The 16785-nt window shown below is 36.4% G+C and overlaps 2 protein-coding genes and 2 non-coding genes across 4 annotated transcripts; 2 read left to right on the top strand and 2 right to left on the bottom strand.

Annotated features, from left to right (window-relative positions):
* Positions 1-5276: 5276 nt before the first annotated feature.
* On the bottom strand, positions 5277-8044 carry LOC103318619 (Duplicated homeodomain-like superfamily protein). The gene is made up of 2 exons (XM_008220019.3): positions 7248-8044; positions 5277-6845 (listed from the first exon to the last, which is right to left on the bottom strand). Exons 1-2 carry the CDS (start codon positions 7784-7786, stop codon positions 5345-5347), a joined length of 2040 nt encoding a protein of 679 aa, XP_008218241.2. The 5' UTR covers positions 7787-8044; the 3' UTR covers positions 5277-5344.
* Positions 8045-9656: 1612 nt separating this feature from the next.
* On the top strand, positions 9657-9729 carry TRNAF-GAA (transfer RNA phenylalanine (anticodon GAA)). Its single transcript has one exon. It is a non-coding gene; the product is annotated as a tRNA-Phe (tRNA).
* A 92-nt stretch (positions 9730-9821) lies between these two features.
* TRNAF-GAA (transfer RNA phenylalanine (anticodon GAA)) lies at positions 9822-9894 on the top strand. The gene has a single exon. It is a non-coding gene; the product is annotated as a tRNA-Phe (tRNA).
* Positions 9895-10297: 403 nt separating this feature from the next.
* On the bottom strand, positions 10298-16669 carry LOC103318618 (Pseudouridine synthase family protein). Its single transcript, XM_008220017.2, has 20 exons — positions 16453-16669; positions 15933-16011; positions 15641-15838; positions 15164-15378; positions 14818-14890; positions 14243-14299; positions 14083-14162; positions 13937-13999; positions 13737-13824; positions 13377-13479; positions 13136-13239; positions 12795-12868; positions 12351-12415; positions 11917-12095; positions 11675-11742; positions 11524-11584; positions 11374-11411; positions 11217-11285; positions 10796-11117; positions 10298-10630 (listed from the first exon to the last, which is right to left on the bottom strand). The coding sequence occupies exons 1-20, from the start codon at positions 16629-16631 to the stop codon at positions 10604-10606; spliced, it is 2142 nt and encodes a 713-aa protein (XP_008218239.2). The 5' UTR covers positions 16632-16669; the 3' UTR covers positions 10298-10603.
* Positions 16670-16785: the final 116 nt, after the last annotated feature.

The following is a 16785-nucleotide window of genomic DNA, read 5'->3' as shown; positions in this document are numbered from 1 at the left end:
CCGCACCATCCCTCTTGGCCCAATCGATCCCCCATCAACTCTCCCAATCACGAGGCTTACCATCCGGCGCCTGTTATTCTCAAATGACCAAAATACCAATTCAAACTTTCAACCTCCGGTCGCGTGCTGTGACCACGTTCATGACAACAAGTTAACAACACATGGTGTGCAGTTGAATTGTATAAAATTCCGGTAATTTTGAAGATCCACATCATCATCAGATTGGTTGAGCTGTGACTCATCTTGGGAGGCTACTTTTATTTTCATTTATTTTCTTTAACAAATAATAATTAAAGAAAACATATTAAATGTTCTGCATTCTTAATGGTTGGCACATTATGATACCATTTATTTAAAGAGTAATGTTACATTTACCACACTTTTATCCCACACTTCTATACTATATGATGTGGAATGTCCATATTATATGTCACATCAATTAAATCAATGAAGTGTATTTTAATTAAGACAATTAAAAAAACAAATACTGTAATAAATCATAAAAGAAAATAAAATATTAAATAATTTTAATTGATGTGACTGTCCACCTCAGCTGTCACATAAGATGGTATAGGAATATGATATACAAATGTGGTAAGAATAGTATTATTCATATTTAAATAAATGTTCTTCTACTTGAATTAATCAGACGCGTTATCCTTTTAGTAAAAAACTCAATAATAAATAAAATAAATAATAAAAGCAAACGGAGTAATTGAAGCAGGAAGCAGGAAGCAAATTAATAAAGAAGCTTGGGACATTTTAGAAAAAGCAAAAGGAGAGAGAAAAATTTTAAAAGAAGCAAAAATGGACAAAAATGCCCTTATTTATTTTTAGATTTCCTAAGGAATCCAATACATTTGCATGTCTTTGATTTGAAAGTTGAGTGGTTTTTTTGTCTTTTATGAAAAAGCTTTGGCTTTTTCCAAAAGTGAAATTTTTTTTATGTCTAAAACCTAAAAAACCTAAGAAGGTTTAAGATATATAGAGCAAAACTCGTGGAAGTTTAAAAATACATGGAATGTAACCCTACAAGGCTACAACTTTAATTTTGTGACTCTCGTGAGCCCTTCCAGCCAGATGGTTGCAACCGGGGTTGTCGCCACGTCTCAAGTTGTCCTTTGTTGTGTCAACTAATTGTCATGGTTGAACTTGAATGAAAGGGAGAGAGCCGGATATCTTATCAAACGGATGAAGAAAGATTTTCATAAAACGGATATAACAGTATTTTATTATCATCGGTCAGTAACATTATTACACACATAATAATATTTTCACTCAAAATAACATTATTATAAAGAAATAACAAAATAATGATATTCTTTTGTTGTTCTTGTAGTAACTAAGTTGTTCTTCTTGGGATGGGCAAGCGAACCAACTAACGCCCACACCAAACCGAGCTCTTCAATTTGTTATTTTCAAAGACCGTTGCTCAACTGTCCGACAATTCCATAGGCGGCGTCGGTTCACTGACAAATCAGCTCGGTTAGGTGGCAAGCAAGACCAACCTTGGACTTCGATCGAGAGAGAATGGGGTGGTAAAAATCTCAACTCCAGTTACCACTTACCACGACCAATTAAATCTTGGGCCTCAATATAGGCCCATTATCTTTAAAAGGCAGAAATGAGCTGATTTTGGGCCTCAATAATTTAATTAATCTCACACTGGGCTTAGTATTCAATCCATGCGCCATGGATTTGACAACCAACTTTCAGAAAAACCCAACCCACAACAAGTACAGAGCATTTTTTTATTATTTTCTAAATTCCGACAACCCAATGCGCCATAAAAACGACCAAAAAATTTGCGTATTGCATAGTGCCCCACAGTACAGTAGTAACATTCGCTGCGAGGCAACAGTTATGGGTCAAACCTCTTTCAATATGTCTCTTCTAGTTACCCAATGTAACAAAGTAAAAGTCAAACAGTGATGGAATAACAAGTTGATTATGTTGACTTTTGACTTATTTTCAAAATTGAAGACGCAACAACATCTTAGATTCTGAGCCGTTGGATGAGTGGCCCCACTGGCCCATGTCAGCTGGATTTTTTTATCAAAAATAGCTAAAATTTACCCCTTCATTTCATAAAAGTCAATTTTTATAAAAACTTTCAAATATAGCAAAAAACCCACTTAAATATACTTAAATACCCTTAAAGTTAAAAAACAATTTGCATCTAAGAGTTAAAATCGATTCAAACCATCTGCATTGTGGTTCAGAGAGAGAGAGAGAGAGAGAGAGAAATGGTTCGTTGTTTGAAAGGGGGAGAAAGGGGAGGAATGACTCTCTCACATCACCATCCTCTTTCCTCACCCTCCTGGACCTCACTTCAGCTTCCCCTTCCCAAAAGCCGTTTTCAATCATCTGAAATTCAATTCACCAACTATAAATGAAATTCAATTCAATTATAATAAAACAGATTGATAATTATATTACTGGGAGAAGAAAAAAATGTAGCAAAAAATTCTTTTTTTAAACTTTGAGAATGGTACGGTTATTTCGTTTCTTCTTCTCCTTTAATTCTTCAAGTAATATAATTCCTTTCTTTGTTACTTTATTGCACGGGATTTTTCTGACAAAACAATTGTTAATTATATATTATTGATTGCTTTCCGGGTTCTTTGTGTTCTGATGCCCTCTGGTGCTAATTGATATACGTTCTTATACTCGTGTATCGTAGGCTCATAGTCAACGGCGGATCCAGGAATTTTCCTGAGAATGGGCAACATTTAAAAAGCTAAAAGCCAAAAAAAATTCCCGAATTATTCGAAAGAGGATTTAGGGTTTATGGTTATACAAACATAACCAAATCAGAAAACAAAAATAATCTCTCTAAAATAAACAACAATATTAAAATATATATTTTAAAATATTAAAAAAACAGAAGTAAAAAAAAACCAGAAGAGAAAAAATGAAAAAAAAAATTCAAACTTGGGAGGAGAGGGATGGATATGCAGCAAGACACTCAAGAGCATGCAAAGCTTTTGAAAAATCATTCAACGCAAGTATCCCTTGGTCCATTTAATTCCAACTTGGACCACAAGAACACACTCTTCCGTTCACTGGAAATAAGGCTTCAGGTTTGTCTTAAATTTTTTATTTTTTTGGCCTGGCCAAAACGACTTCGTTTGGCCAGGAATTAAAAAACAAAAAACAAAAGCTGCTCCCACCGCAGCATCGCAACAAAGAAAAGGACGTTGCTGGGTTGCTGAGGCATTTATTCCAACAGGTGGTGGGCACCTCCAAGGTAGAGCTGAGGGACAAACTCCAGCCACTTCAAAGCTTTTTCCGGAGAGGGGAGGTGCAGCTGCACCTCATTGCGTCTATGTGGACCCGCCAGTGCTCATAGTGCTAGAGAGAAGCTGATGAGCTTCAACTACTTAGTTGTTTTCTGTTTTTGATGTTCCTGATTTTCATTTATTATAAATTTGCAATAGTTTATCTCGTTTAATGTGGTATTGATAAATTATATTCTAATCGTGAATTTAGACTTCATTCCTTCTTTTATTTGTTTTTAATTTTGCGGGTATTTGAGTTTATTGAAGTGAATTTTTGGCTATTTTTGAATATTTTTATAAAAACTAACATTTATGAAAGTATGGGGTAAATTTTGGCTATTTTTAATAAAAACTCTGTCAGCTAGTTTACTGTTCCTTAGTATTGTTGAGCTATATGAGAGGGCAGAAGAGTGAGGTTGAGAAGAAGAACTTACATGTCACGGAGTTAAAACTATTTTGCTATTTTCAAGTAATTACTATATTAAATAGTTATTACTTGTAATGACACATAATTAGTTAGAGATATTAGAACGGTGCTCTATGTAATATAAAGTTTTTCTCGAAGGTGAGAAGCTGTGATGGAGTGTGGACAAACCCATCACATGTGATGTTGATATGTGGCAGCCGATGATTTGTTTGCCCATCATGTCCAATGTCTCTCTGGGACCCGCTCCGATTCCGAGAGAGACTTTTTATCAATAACAGGACAAGGAAACGACAACGTATCCTCCTCTAAGGCTTTTGCTCACTGACCCGCTGCAACTGGCTCTGGAGCATTCGGTGGGCATCAGAAAACATTATTTCATGCAGACATGCACTTGTGTTGTCAATTTGCATACTTCCGTAGTTCAAAAACAAAACCCCATGCCCATCCCAGAAAAATAAAATAATGACTCTTTGTTTTCATTACTAATTTACATATTATGCCATGCACTCGTATAATAACTCTTTGTTAAAAAAAAAAAACCCCCCCCCCCAAAAAGTAAAATATAAAACACCATATATATAATTTGAGTTCCGATAAACATATGTTTGTTAAATGGCGAGTTATTTACAATAATCGTCACAACGTTACATAATGTTAAATTCTTCTATCTCCAGACTTTATATGATCAAAATGAGATTTAGATTCTAGTTACATAATTAAAGAAATCGAGATCTATTATACACGTGTTTTAGGATACCAAATGAAAAGAAAATTGTCTATATAAACCTTGTCCAAAACAATAACACCTTAGCTAATATAAAACAATAATAATAGGGGATCTACGACTACGGATTTATATTTTTTGCTTTCTCCTTAATTACTCGGATGTAACAACTGCAATACTCTTATAGGGATTAAATTAAGGGAGTTTCACTAAAACACCCAAAATGGGAGTTGAAATTATAAAAAAACTCAAGCACTATTTAAACATATAAACACACCCAAAACCCATCATTACACACACTCAAAACTCATTTATAAACACACCCAAAAAGTTGACTTTTGAGTTGATTTTGGGTGTGTTTCTATGTTTAAATAGTGTTTGGGTTTTTTTATAAATACATGTCTAGGATTGTGTTTATTTATAAATTTGTATTAAATTAAAAACACATGCTTGTTTATGTTTTTTTAATCACAGTTCTTTCTTAGTCCACAGTAAATTTTCTATGGAATAAAATAAAAAATTCATAGTACAAATTACTACTCTTCGTTTTGTGGAAATTGTTTAAAATATATAACAAAATAAAATGAGAAATTGGAGTTAGCGACTAGCAACCCAAGATATTTATCCTGCTGAATACAGCAAATTGAGAGCAAATATGGCAAATACAAAATGACAGCAGAGCTCATTTAAAATATGGTCCTGATTTGAACCTATCTGTCGGTGCTCACTAAAAAACAAGTTTAAACATACATATATCCGCCATAAATAAATATATAAAAAAAACATCGGAAATAAATAAAATTCATGTCGACTGAGTACTAGCTACCACATGTTCACCACGACAAGAAAGAAAAAGGTATGACATATTATTAATATTATTATTGAGAATGCACACACAAATATGCAAATTAATTAGAATTCAAAATCGAAAGCTGCTGCTGGTACTGGCTGTACCGTATTGTTTTTCTCACCTTCACCAATAATATTATGCTTAGATAAATCATCATCAGCACTAGACCTACCTTGATCAGAAGAATCAAGGCCGGTTTGCGCTACTACCGGAGAAGCTAGAGACTGGTTTTCCGGCGAAGCCGAGCTGGTTTGATGATCTGGCCCTTGAATATGATCAGAAGGTGGTACAAGTATGCCTTGATTGTACAAAGTGCTTAATTGATGAAAATACGGGCAAGTCCTAGAATCAAGGGACCTCTTCTTGTTAACATCCTTTGTTTTTCTAAAGTACTTATTAATGTTCTCCCATTTCTCTTTGCACCTCTTTGCACTTCTCTTATAACCCTTCTCCAACATCCCTTGTGAGATCCTCTCCCAGAGAGGAGCTTTCACAACTCCATTCTTGTCTTGATCAGCACTGCCATTGTTGAAGAGACTGCACCTCAAGTTTATCAGAGCCAGCACTTCATCTCTTGGCCACCTCTTCCCGAGGTCTTGTTTATCGTCATTGGAAGTAGGGTTTTGGGTATTGAGATGATCAGAGCTAGGGTTTTCTGGAGGTATGGGGACTTTTGGAATGGTTGGAGTTGGAGCAAGAGTACTTGAACTAGGGCTTTGGGGTGCAGTGGTTTCAGTTAATGAAATAGGTGTGCTGGGGTTATTTGGAGTGTGGGAAGAAGTACCAGGCTTTTGAATTATTGTAGATGATGTTGGTTCTTTCTCCTGACTACACGTGGGAAGATTAGGGTTTCGTGCTTGATTAATCAAGGAAGATGAATTAGTGCGACGATCATGATCAGGACTTGGTTCTGAAGAAGTAGAACTAGAACTTGATGATGCGAATTTCTTCAAGAACTTGATAATTGTAGCTTGTCTGTCACCAGCAATAGCTTGTTCATGTGCCATAATTTCAAGCTCCTTGTTCATCCTGTCCATCTCTTGCTTCTTCCAAGCTTCTTCCCTTGCAAGCTTTTCTTCACTTCTCTTCACCATGTCTTCAAGAAGCTTGCTGTGCATCTCTTCTTGCTGAGCCATCATCCTGTTCACGATGTCCTCACAGAAGCCCTTTAACATCTCAAATCTTCTCTTTCGTTTTCTCTTCCTAACAACATTGCTCTTTGTTCTTTCCACGACCTCTTTCTCTTTGTCTTGGTCATCAAATTCCTTGCTGCCAACAACTGTTTCATTTCTTGTTGAGTCTTCATCCAAAATCTGGCACCTGTTATCTTCATCTCCTTCATTATTGCTTGGCTTTTCCACCTTTTGTTGGTTCTTGTTTTCATCCCCAGCAGCTGCCTGATCAGGGTTTTGATCATCATCGCCGCCATGACAGAGCTCCTCGAGGTCGCTGAGAAACCTGTAGTTTTTGGTGAAGTTAATGTTGTTGAAGTATCTGCTTTCTTCTTCAAATTTCTCTTTGCACTTCTCGGCACTCCTTTTGAAGCCAAGCTCTGCTAGCTTCCTGCTCACACCATAAATATGCATAAAACCAACAGAAGCAATGAGCGAGTAAGAGCATTTAGTCACTCTATAGTACTCCAAAAGCTAGCCAGCTCCTAAATAATTAATTAAAAAATATATTGTGTACGGGGGGATCTTTATGTTTTTTAGTGAATATGTCCAAGATGGTCCTTTCCCACTCTCTCTCTCTCTCTCTCTCTCTCTCTCTCTCTCTCTCTCTCTCTCATATGAGTAAACAGTGACTAAAATTCCATTAGCATTGATAAAGCATCAAGCCTACCTTTTTAAAATAAAATCTCATAGGTATAACCGTATAAAGATTACCTTATAGTTCATCAAAAGAGAAGCATTTGGATGAATTAATTATACTAGTAGATATATAGATAATTATATAGGTATGTACCTTGAGACATGTTCCCAAGTGAACTCAGGGAACCAATTATCCATGGTAGATCTGATCCTGAGCAGTGCAAGCAATTCATCATTACTCCAAGGATCACTAATCGGCACTTGCGATATCGATGACGATCTCTCTCTTTCAATCTCCAGATTGTTATTTATGGAGACCAAGTTGCTCTCTTTCTTCTCCTCATGATTTTTGGGGGTGGCTGATTGGCGGTGCAATTGTACTCCTGGATTATTGAGAAGCTGATGCTGATGGGGTTGGGGTTGGGGTTGGGGCTGAGGTTGAAGCAGAAGTTGATGATGATGATGAAGATGATGATGAGAAGGGTTATTATTGTAATTAGGATCAAAGGGAGCAGCAGCAGCAGCAACAGCAGAGAAGGTGTTAATATTAGGTGGAGGGGATGAAGAGGCATGGAGAGCTGCTGGGAAGGAAGAGAGAGGGAGAGGGAGAGGGAGAGGGAGAGGAAGAGGGAGGGAAGTTCTGGAGGCTGCTATGAATTGGTGCAACTGCTCAGCTGGGACTCCATCAAACATGTTTGTGTGTGTTTGTTGTTTGAGTGTGTGTTTGTGTGTTTCTCTCTTCTTTACCCTCTCCTTTGTTTGCTCACTGTAAAATGGCAAAATGTTAGAAAGAAAGACTACAAGAACACCAAACCTTCTCTCTCTCTCTCTCTCTCTCTCTCTCTCTCTCTCTCTCTTATCAAGGACTTTTGTCCTATGCTCCTATCATGAAAGAGAAAAGATAGATAGCCCACCACACCGTTTTAGAAGGAAGTGAAGTCACCCTCAAACTGGGAGAAATTATTTGGTACATGAAAAGGTGATATGGTATATTCACTACATCGACTCAATTATTACACTAGTTTTTCTTCCCTTATTTAATTTGTTTATATTGCAAGTGAGCAACATTGAACTCATACATATTCACTACAATTTGTTTCAAATAATTAGGTTTGGATATTAAAGAATGAAATTGCATGTAGTTATTTGACCTCTATATTCAAGTGTCAAGAATTAATATGGCCAAGTTAATCTTCAAAATCATGGGTTATTGTTTTCTTTCTAATTCTCCTTTTTATTTTGTCAAAATTTGGAAAGGGGATGAGGAGCATGAGACTACTTGATCTGCATGCAAATGCTCTTACTACCGAGTTATGAACGCGTTGGTTTTTTCCTTAAATACACCCATTGAACTACAATATGGCTTAATTTGGACCTAATTAATAACCCAAGCCAAAACCTTTTTACCAAATGTAGGATGAGGTCATATAATTAGGTGAGTGGGATTGGGGAGTGTGATCCACGGAGATAGGGTGAGAATGGTGTTGGGATGTAATATATATATATATATATATTGGGGGAAATGATACTTAATCTCAAAATGATTTAATTTATTTTTTGGTAGTATTTGGGGTCCTTCAGAATCCTATGCAGTAGCTGATGCTCATGATGGTGTAATTAACGGCAAGGAGATGGCAGGACACGTGAAAACATGCAGAGACTGGGACCAATTTATTTAAGGAAGGTGGGTCTTTCGAACGGTACAAGGCAGGATACAATAAGTATTCTATACCTCATCAATCACAGCCAGGCCCTCTCAATTTCATCCATCTGATCTCAGAGATATATATCATCCCAAAAATATTTCAAAATATTTACTACTTGAACAAAGAGAATATTTCTACACCTGGTGATCCATTCAATTTCTGGATTCGAAATAGGAAAATAAATAAATAAAAAGCAATGAAAATAGTAAAAAATGGGAAATAGTAAATCCAAAAAATCCAATAGGTTTGTGTCGACACAAAGCTTCACTGTGAGCTGACCTTCTTTCTCGGCTAATAATTGAGCCTTTTTTTTTTGGAACGTTTTGTGTTGTAGTGAAGCCAAAAGAATTGAGACTTTTATTTTCCCTGTGTCTGTTTGGTCTTTTTGTAACAGCTTTGAATGAAATATTAAGAGATGGTCTTATAGTGTGGGGCAAAGGGTCTTTATTATGGCTGAGTATATAATTCACCAACTTGCCCCATGCATGAGTTATTGAAAGGGATGTATCATAGATTGTAGTTGTTACAAGGGTGCAATGGAAAAAGTTCATCCTCCTTTGCCCATTTTTCCAACTAGGAAGGAAAGATTGACAAACACTTGCACTGCAGGGGTGTGGCTAATTGCCTGCTGCTTAATTTATTAACGAGACGAGAGAGAGGATTCAAACTCGAGACCTCTTCTAATATTAGACCAAAATCTAATTGCTCTGCGACTTGTGATTTCAAATCCATGTTTTTAACTCCTGCCATATAGCCCATTGACGGTGTTTTGATCAAGTCTGGAAGCTGGAGCTCAGCTCATAGTTCAAAACAAATATACGGTTAAATATCAATATTTGGTGAATAATAATGTCAATGCGGGGATAGCTCAGTTGGGAGAGCGTCAGACTGAAGATCTGAAGGTCAGGTGTTCGATCCACCTTCACCGCATATATTTTGACAATTTTATTTCTTTTGGGTCTTTTGGGTTAGAGCTAGTATACAAATTATAATAACTAGTTTGGCCAAATAAGAACATCAAAGCGGGGATAGCTCAGTTGGGAGAGCGTCAGACTGAAGATCTGAAGGTCAGGTGTTCGATCCACCTTCACCGCATTTGAATTAATTTTTTAAGTTTTATTTTTCTTCTGAACTCGACCAGAACTGTAGGACGGGTTTGGGCCTCAACATAAAACTTCCCTTAACCTAACTTAATGTTTTGTGTTCTTTTGTCTGACGACAAAGTAAACAAGCAAATAAACGCAGTCCACGTGAAAAAGCTTTTTGTTGCTCAAATGATTGTGATATCATGCTTTTTGTTCCACCCAGGAAGAGTAATCTCTTCTCTGGTCAGCAGCTCATATTACTAGTTTTTATCAGTATCTCAGATGGAAATCACTCCATGATGAGATTTCCATTATATGTGACAGATTAAATTTTCACGATCACAAATTACTGAGGAAGAGTTTTTGAGGCATGGTGGAATTCCGAGGAGATGAAGTTCAGTCGAGGGCAAAAATTGAATAAAACAATTTGGGATTTCTATTATGTGAGAAATAGAAGCAAACTGATTTTTGTAACATTTATGAAAGGGAAACCTGTTATCGAATCTTATTCTGTACTGAAAAACAATTTCATTCATGTGTTAATCAACAAACCAGCAGGAACAGTAACATTAATTTGTTCTAAAAGGCAAGATCCTAATGTATGGAAGAGTGCGATCTTGGTTTGCTCCTGTGCCATGTTGAAGTTTTTCAAATTAGTCCCTTCCCGGTATGAATTCCATCTTGGACGCCATACTTCACTGCAAGTAGCAAGGCGCACGCTAGTTTAACGTTTTGTGAAACGCAACCTGCAGTGACAATTGTCAGTAAATTGATTAACCTAACTGGAATTGGAAAGTTTTCCCATTATATAGAGTAGGATTGGCCACAGTTAGGTTTACGAAAGCCGGCATATGTAGTATACAATCATATGGAAGATAGTTGAACTAGTAGAGCTTAAGGGAGGCACATACAGATGTCGATGTCTTCAGTAGCTCTCTGATGGCCATTGTTGCATAACAAGAAGCTGGGAGAGTAAAGCTCAACTTGAGAGCCGTCTGAGTTTCCTGAGGATTAGTATCACAGAGGGATTCAGCTTGTGGAAATTCTTCTCCCTTCGCCTTTGCCCCATTATCATCTGTCTGAAGCCCTATATCGTTGTCTAAGCACTCTGATTGTTTTGTTTTATCATGCAATCTTCCATCTTCATTTAGACTGGATGGTTTGGTTTTGGCAATTTTGTCGAAGTCTGTGTCCACCAAAGGTTTATTTCCATCAATATATTTTAGTATTTCCCTGGAACAATGAAAATCAAACAATTATTGTATACTATTATTTGATAATTGAAGTGTACGATCAAATTATTGAAGATGAAAAAAATGAGAGTGGCTATACCATTCAAAGTCCATTGGTTTTTGGAAGACCCGCCTATAGCTTCCAGTCATACTGGTTATTGAGAATTCCCTAAAAAGAACAAGATGTGTGCATTTAATTAGAATAGAAACCCATGAGAGAGAGAAGGGGCGTGGTGAGGAGGAAAATAGGAGTGTACTTGACATTATGCACGCTCTCTGTCAAGCTGATTGCATCCTGATTGATATATTGTAAACACAAATTCAGGAGGAAAATAAGACGGAATATAAATTAGAAGGAAATCAAATAAACAGTGGGAAAGCCTGAAATTGATGCTGAGAATAAGAACCTTCTTTGCCAAATCATGAAAAACATGAGCAATGTCGTTTTCTGGAAAAATGACTCTGGAACTGCAAAACAACAACGTATTAAAGAACTTCATCAGTCGTAAGATGGCCGGAGAAGCATACAATCAGGGAAGACTGTCAATCTTTCCTTACCCGGGCATTGGAAGGACAACATCATCAATGGTGTAATTTCCACTAAGGATATCTTCCGCAGTTACAGCCTGCCAGATGGTAAGCCATATTAATATTTCAAATCTTTTTAGTTAAAAATAAAAAGCAAAATCCGAACTCAAAGGTGGGTTGTGTTTTGTAGATCAAGTTACTGAGGTGGCTATAATCATAGAATACTACTTAGGACAGCAGGGGAGAAAGCCAACGACCTGGACACAACTAACCTTCACAAGATTAAGCCTTTCCTCAGGAAGATTTGTTCCAGATATATCATCTAAATCAATAGGATCAAGCGTATCATTACCATTTTCATCTACACATTCAGAACTAACAACTTCTGACACCTTTTCAGTTTCATTTCCTTTACAATATACCAAGTCTCCCAACACAACTCGGTCAGTTCCTGCCACATGGGGTAATAACTTTGGGTTTAAAGAAAGTGTAGCACACAAAGATAGTTGCAATGAAGCTTTGAAAATGGAAACAATGATGATGGTGACATGAATATCATATTTACACTTCATTTACATAGAGAGAGCCAGATAACAACTTTTTTTTACAAGATAGAAAACATTCAGCTGTAAGATCAGTCTAAATGAATCAGTCTGGTTATCTCCAATGAATCATCAGGATTCAGAAAAAACCAACGGTGGCATACCATATTTCTGCACTCTCATACTCGCTGCATGGTTCCACAAATAGCTTTGGTAACTATGTACATACCTGAAAAAAGTGTGGTAATAATGCAGAAGAATACCAAAAATCAGAAGGATATTGGAAAAAAGAAGAAGTTGTAATATCAAAGCAGAAAACAAATATTGCCCTATATATATTTTTTGAAAAAGATAAGTTTTATTTCATAAAAACCATACAAGGTGGACAAGTAAAAATATTGCCCTATATACAAGCTTGCATTGATTGACTTGCACCCACCCCCTTCTCTGAAATCATGGTTTTCATTTAAGGTATATGCAAATGAGAAGGAAAACCAAGATGAAAAGGAGATGCAACAAAAATACACACATAAATGTTAAATTAAGATGGCCTCCATTTACGAAGTTAGAAAAAAGCAACTCAATATGCATGCTAGAAAATCACTTACATCATCCTCAAAGTTCTAGGAATAGCTTTCAAAGCTTGCAAGTAGTTCCCAGGACATTTCTTCAGACATTGCAACTGTATGAGAACAAAGAAGAGGAAAATTTATCTCATGACATGAAGCACAAGACAAAGTAATCCAATTCAGTAATACCATACAGATATTATGATCACCATGCTAGATGCATGAAAGTTACATGAAGGATGCACGCTTACAGCAAAGCCAGGGATGGATTACTCACAAAAACAAAAAGATTTATATATAGAACTTACTTTTTCAGGATAGTTTATAGAATCAAGAAAACACTGCATGACCATACGAAGCAATCATAGTTGAAGACTTACTATAGCTTTTTCAGAAACCAGATGTCGAGGTAATCGCCTCAGGGTCCCTTCAATATCATTAGTTTCCTTATAATATTCTCGTGCCTCCGTAATTGCATTTTTTTGTAATCAACGATCAAGTTAAAGAATACAAATACCAACAGAACACTACAGAAGCATGCACTAAACCAGTTTATCAAGAAGTAGAGTAGAAATGAAAAGAAAAGTATCTTCACAATACCGGGTAACATTAAAAGGATATCCCCTTCTCTTGGATCAAGGAACAAGCTCACAGTAGATTTCCACTCTCCTCTGAGTAGTGTAGCTCCAATAAGGTGAGTTGGCACAGAACCACTTCCAAATCGCTGAATTCATCATTTAGAAGTTATTTTACTAACCACAATAAAATATAATCCACATACCTTAAGAAAAAATTGTCATACAGGTTTAGACGAAAAAGAGAGGAAAAAAAAAAAGTGTTTTAAGAAACAAGAAACCACTTGTCCGAAAAACAAGGGAACCAGGTACCTAATGTCAATAACATTTCTCTTTCTAATTACATCATTATTGCAAACAAAGAGTTTAAACCAGGAGAAGATATATTCAGAGAGACAGAGAGTACTTGTAAACCAAAGTAGTTAATAAATCCCTGCTTTCCCAAGGCAATTGCAGATGCTTTGATGGTATCTTCAGAATCTGCAACAACTCCTCTGAGAAGATATGTGAGTGCATACAATGAGCGAATGAGATTTTGAACAGCAAAACTAGCCATGAGTGATTTTTATTCAAGCTCACATAAATGATCATGGTGAACAAGCTTACCTCAATGTAATTGTAAATCGGTTTCCCAAGAGTTGGCCTAGGACAAGTCCTTCCTTCACGTAGCTAGACAAATGCAACTTTTATTAGGATGTGTTAAAAACCAATTGGGTGGGAATATCAATTAAGTCACAATGTATCGGCCTTACCAGAAGTCACCTACTTTGATACCAATCAACCTATCATTAAGAGCGGCTAATCTAGTTGCAAGCTGCTTAAAAACTGTAACCTGGAACAAATATTTCTTCTAGATAAGCAAATATACAACATTTAAAGGCATAAGAAGAAAGATTAGTGAGTATCAATTACCCTTTGAGTTGTGACAGCACGCTTATCCTTTGTACCAGCAAACCCAAAGGACCTTGGCTATGAGAAGAAAAAAAACAATAGCAATCTATTAAAACAAAAACAAATACTATCAATCTATTAATACAAAGTTCTACATATCTGACCCATCTCAACTGTTTACAGGAAAAACAATAATCAATGTTTTGCTCTCTGTCACTTTAGTGAAATTTAAGTATAGAACTAAATAAAATAATCTTTCATCACCACTACTTCATAGGCCATCGCTAACATATGGACAAAGATCAGCAAGTGTCTACTTAACAAAATCAAAGACAAGAAGAGATAACCAAAGTGCAATTTTTATTATAATGAATGTGTTAAGTGTGTCCATGCATGCAAGGAAGCAGAGAGTAAAGGGTGACCAAATTATTAACTCTACAATGAGTTCCTTAAATCCTAATATCGGAGTAACAAAACCCCAATAATTACTATGAAAACACACAGGCAGTGAAGATGTTAACTTGACAATCATTGTCAAAACAGTAGTCATATGTCAAATGTTGTTCAAGCCACTAGTTCTCAGCTGGAACCCATACCTGGATACCAAGCATCTTTGCTATAATTCCTAAGGCTTCCTGTGTATCCTTGTTCTCCTTGTAAAGATGAAACCTGTACATTCACATTAGAAGACCTTTTAGATAAGATGAAGCAGAACTTTTCTTTGCCAGTCAAAAGAAAAGGCCTCTTAAAGATCACTTTTAAAAAAAAAAAATCTTTTCAATAGCATCTTAAAGGTAGAAAACACCTAGTTATCCCTTATGCACAAACTGAAACGGGAAGAAAAAAGCAATAAAAGATATTTAAATTATGCAGGTATCTTTCTACAATGACTGAAGAATTAAATCTTTAAAAGATCAGAACCCCCATCAAACACCCTTTTACCTAAGGAACTTGCCAACATTCTCTGACCAATCATCTGAACCTCTGCTATCAAATGGTTTATCACCTCTTTCTTTTCGTTTTCTTGAATTTCTGCCTCTGCTGTTCTGTCCTCCTGAATTTATTCTCACCCGGATGCATTTTGATGAAGCATCTGGTCCATCAACTGTGTCGGTGACAAGGAACTTGAAGTTTTCCTTAAAAAAATTATGCACTGCCTGAAAGACTAATAATGTAAGCCATAAATAAAACTGAAGGATAGAAATCGGTTACTTTGTTTTATTTCCAAATAGGGTGGCAAAGGTGGGATAGGCAGATTTATTTTTGCAGATTATTTGCACCTTCCTTTTCACATTAGTGGATATCAATGTTCATTGGTCCACCCTGGCCTCTCTGATTCCACAAGTTTCAGGTCTAGGACGCCATGCAAAACACTATATAAATTAAACCAATGAGATAAGACCAAACTGAAAAACTAACCGTTCGATGAGATTTATCATAATCTGGGGAAAGAACAATAGGCAAAATACTATCTTCACTGCCGGAATTAATTTGATTGATTATAGCTTCCAATCGCTCAGCATCATCAGGGTCAACAAGAGATCTAAACGACTCAATTTCGGTGGTATAATCTTTACTTGTAGCATCATGCGTCTTTGTTTCAATTTCCTTAACTGTCTGCATATGTTAGAAAAGTTACGCTTCCATAAATATTAAATTGGATACATAATGTACGTACATTTAATAAGAATAACATTATAAACTTATCTACCTCTGCTGGGGCATCCAAGTTGGTCAAATGTACAACATTTCCCTCCGTATCTACTTCGTTTACCATAAAATCAGAATACCTAGATGAGTTACCAACAAAAAGAACAAAAGTTAATACATAGACAACTGGTTTATCCTTTAAACCACAGAAGATACTGAATTTCATGAATACAATTCAGGAAAATAACAACAATAAAGATGCTGAATTTCATATCTTGTGGTTTTCGATCTTCAAGTTCCAAACTTTAATTACTATGGAACTCAGCGCTCATGAAGTTAGTCACACCCTCAGTTTCACTTTTGGAAGCAAATTTCTTGCCACAAAATTCTAGTTTCATTTCATTTTCCTACACATTCCTAACATCCAAACACAGCACAACGAGAGAAATAACAACTTCAAAAGAAACCAAACAGAACAGAACGCTCATATTTCTAGTACCCTCCCAGCCAGACAACTTCCCAGTAAACACCGTAACCACAAACTACATTTTATTCATGCACACACACATATATATTCAGACCTTTGCTTTAAAATGCCGCGAAATCCAGGGAGTTGAGAGATGTAGCAGAAGATCCCGACGTCTGGTTCCTCTGTAGTTTTCATGGCCGTTATGAATTTCAAGGTGGTTGGTGGTGGTGGAGTTGCAGAGCAGTAGGGTTTTAGCATAGAGAAGCACGATGGTACAGGCTTAAGCCACATTTCGATTTCGCGGTACCGCTTTACCCGAAAACGCACCGTATTACCGCGAAACCTTGAGTTTTTTATTTTATGCGAAAATAAAAAATAGTGAATTGTACGAAGTTACGATTGTGCCCTGACCCAGCGAGAGTGAGCCTGCATAGAGAGTTGGAGA

The sequence above is a fragment of the Prunus mume genome, linkage group LG1, assembly GCF_029339155.1.
Source record: "Prunus mume cultivar Tortuosa linkage group LG1, ASM2933915v1, whole genome shotgun sequence".
In the NCBI taxonomy this organism is placed as follows: domain Eukaryota; kingdom Viridiplantae; phylum Streptophyta; class Magnoliopsida; order Rosales; family Rosaceae; genus Prunus; species Prunus mume.
Note: the sequence above shows the minus strand (reverse complement) of the source record. Positions and strands in the feature narration are given on the sequence as shown.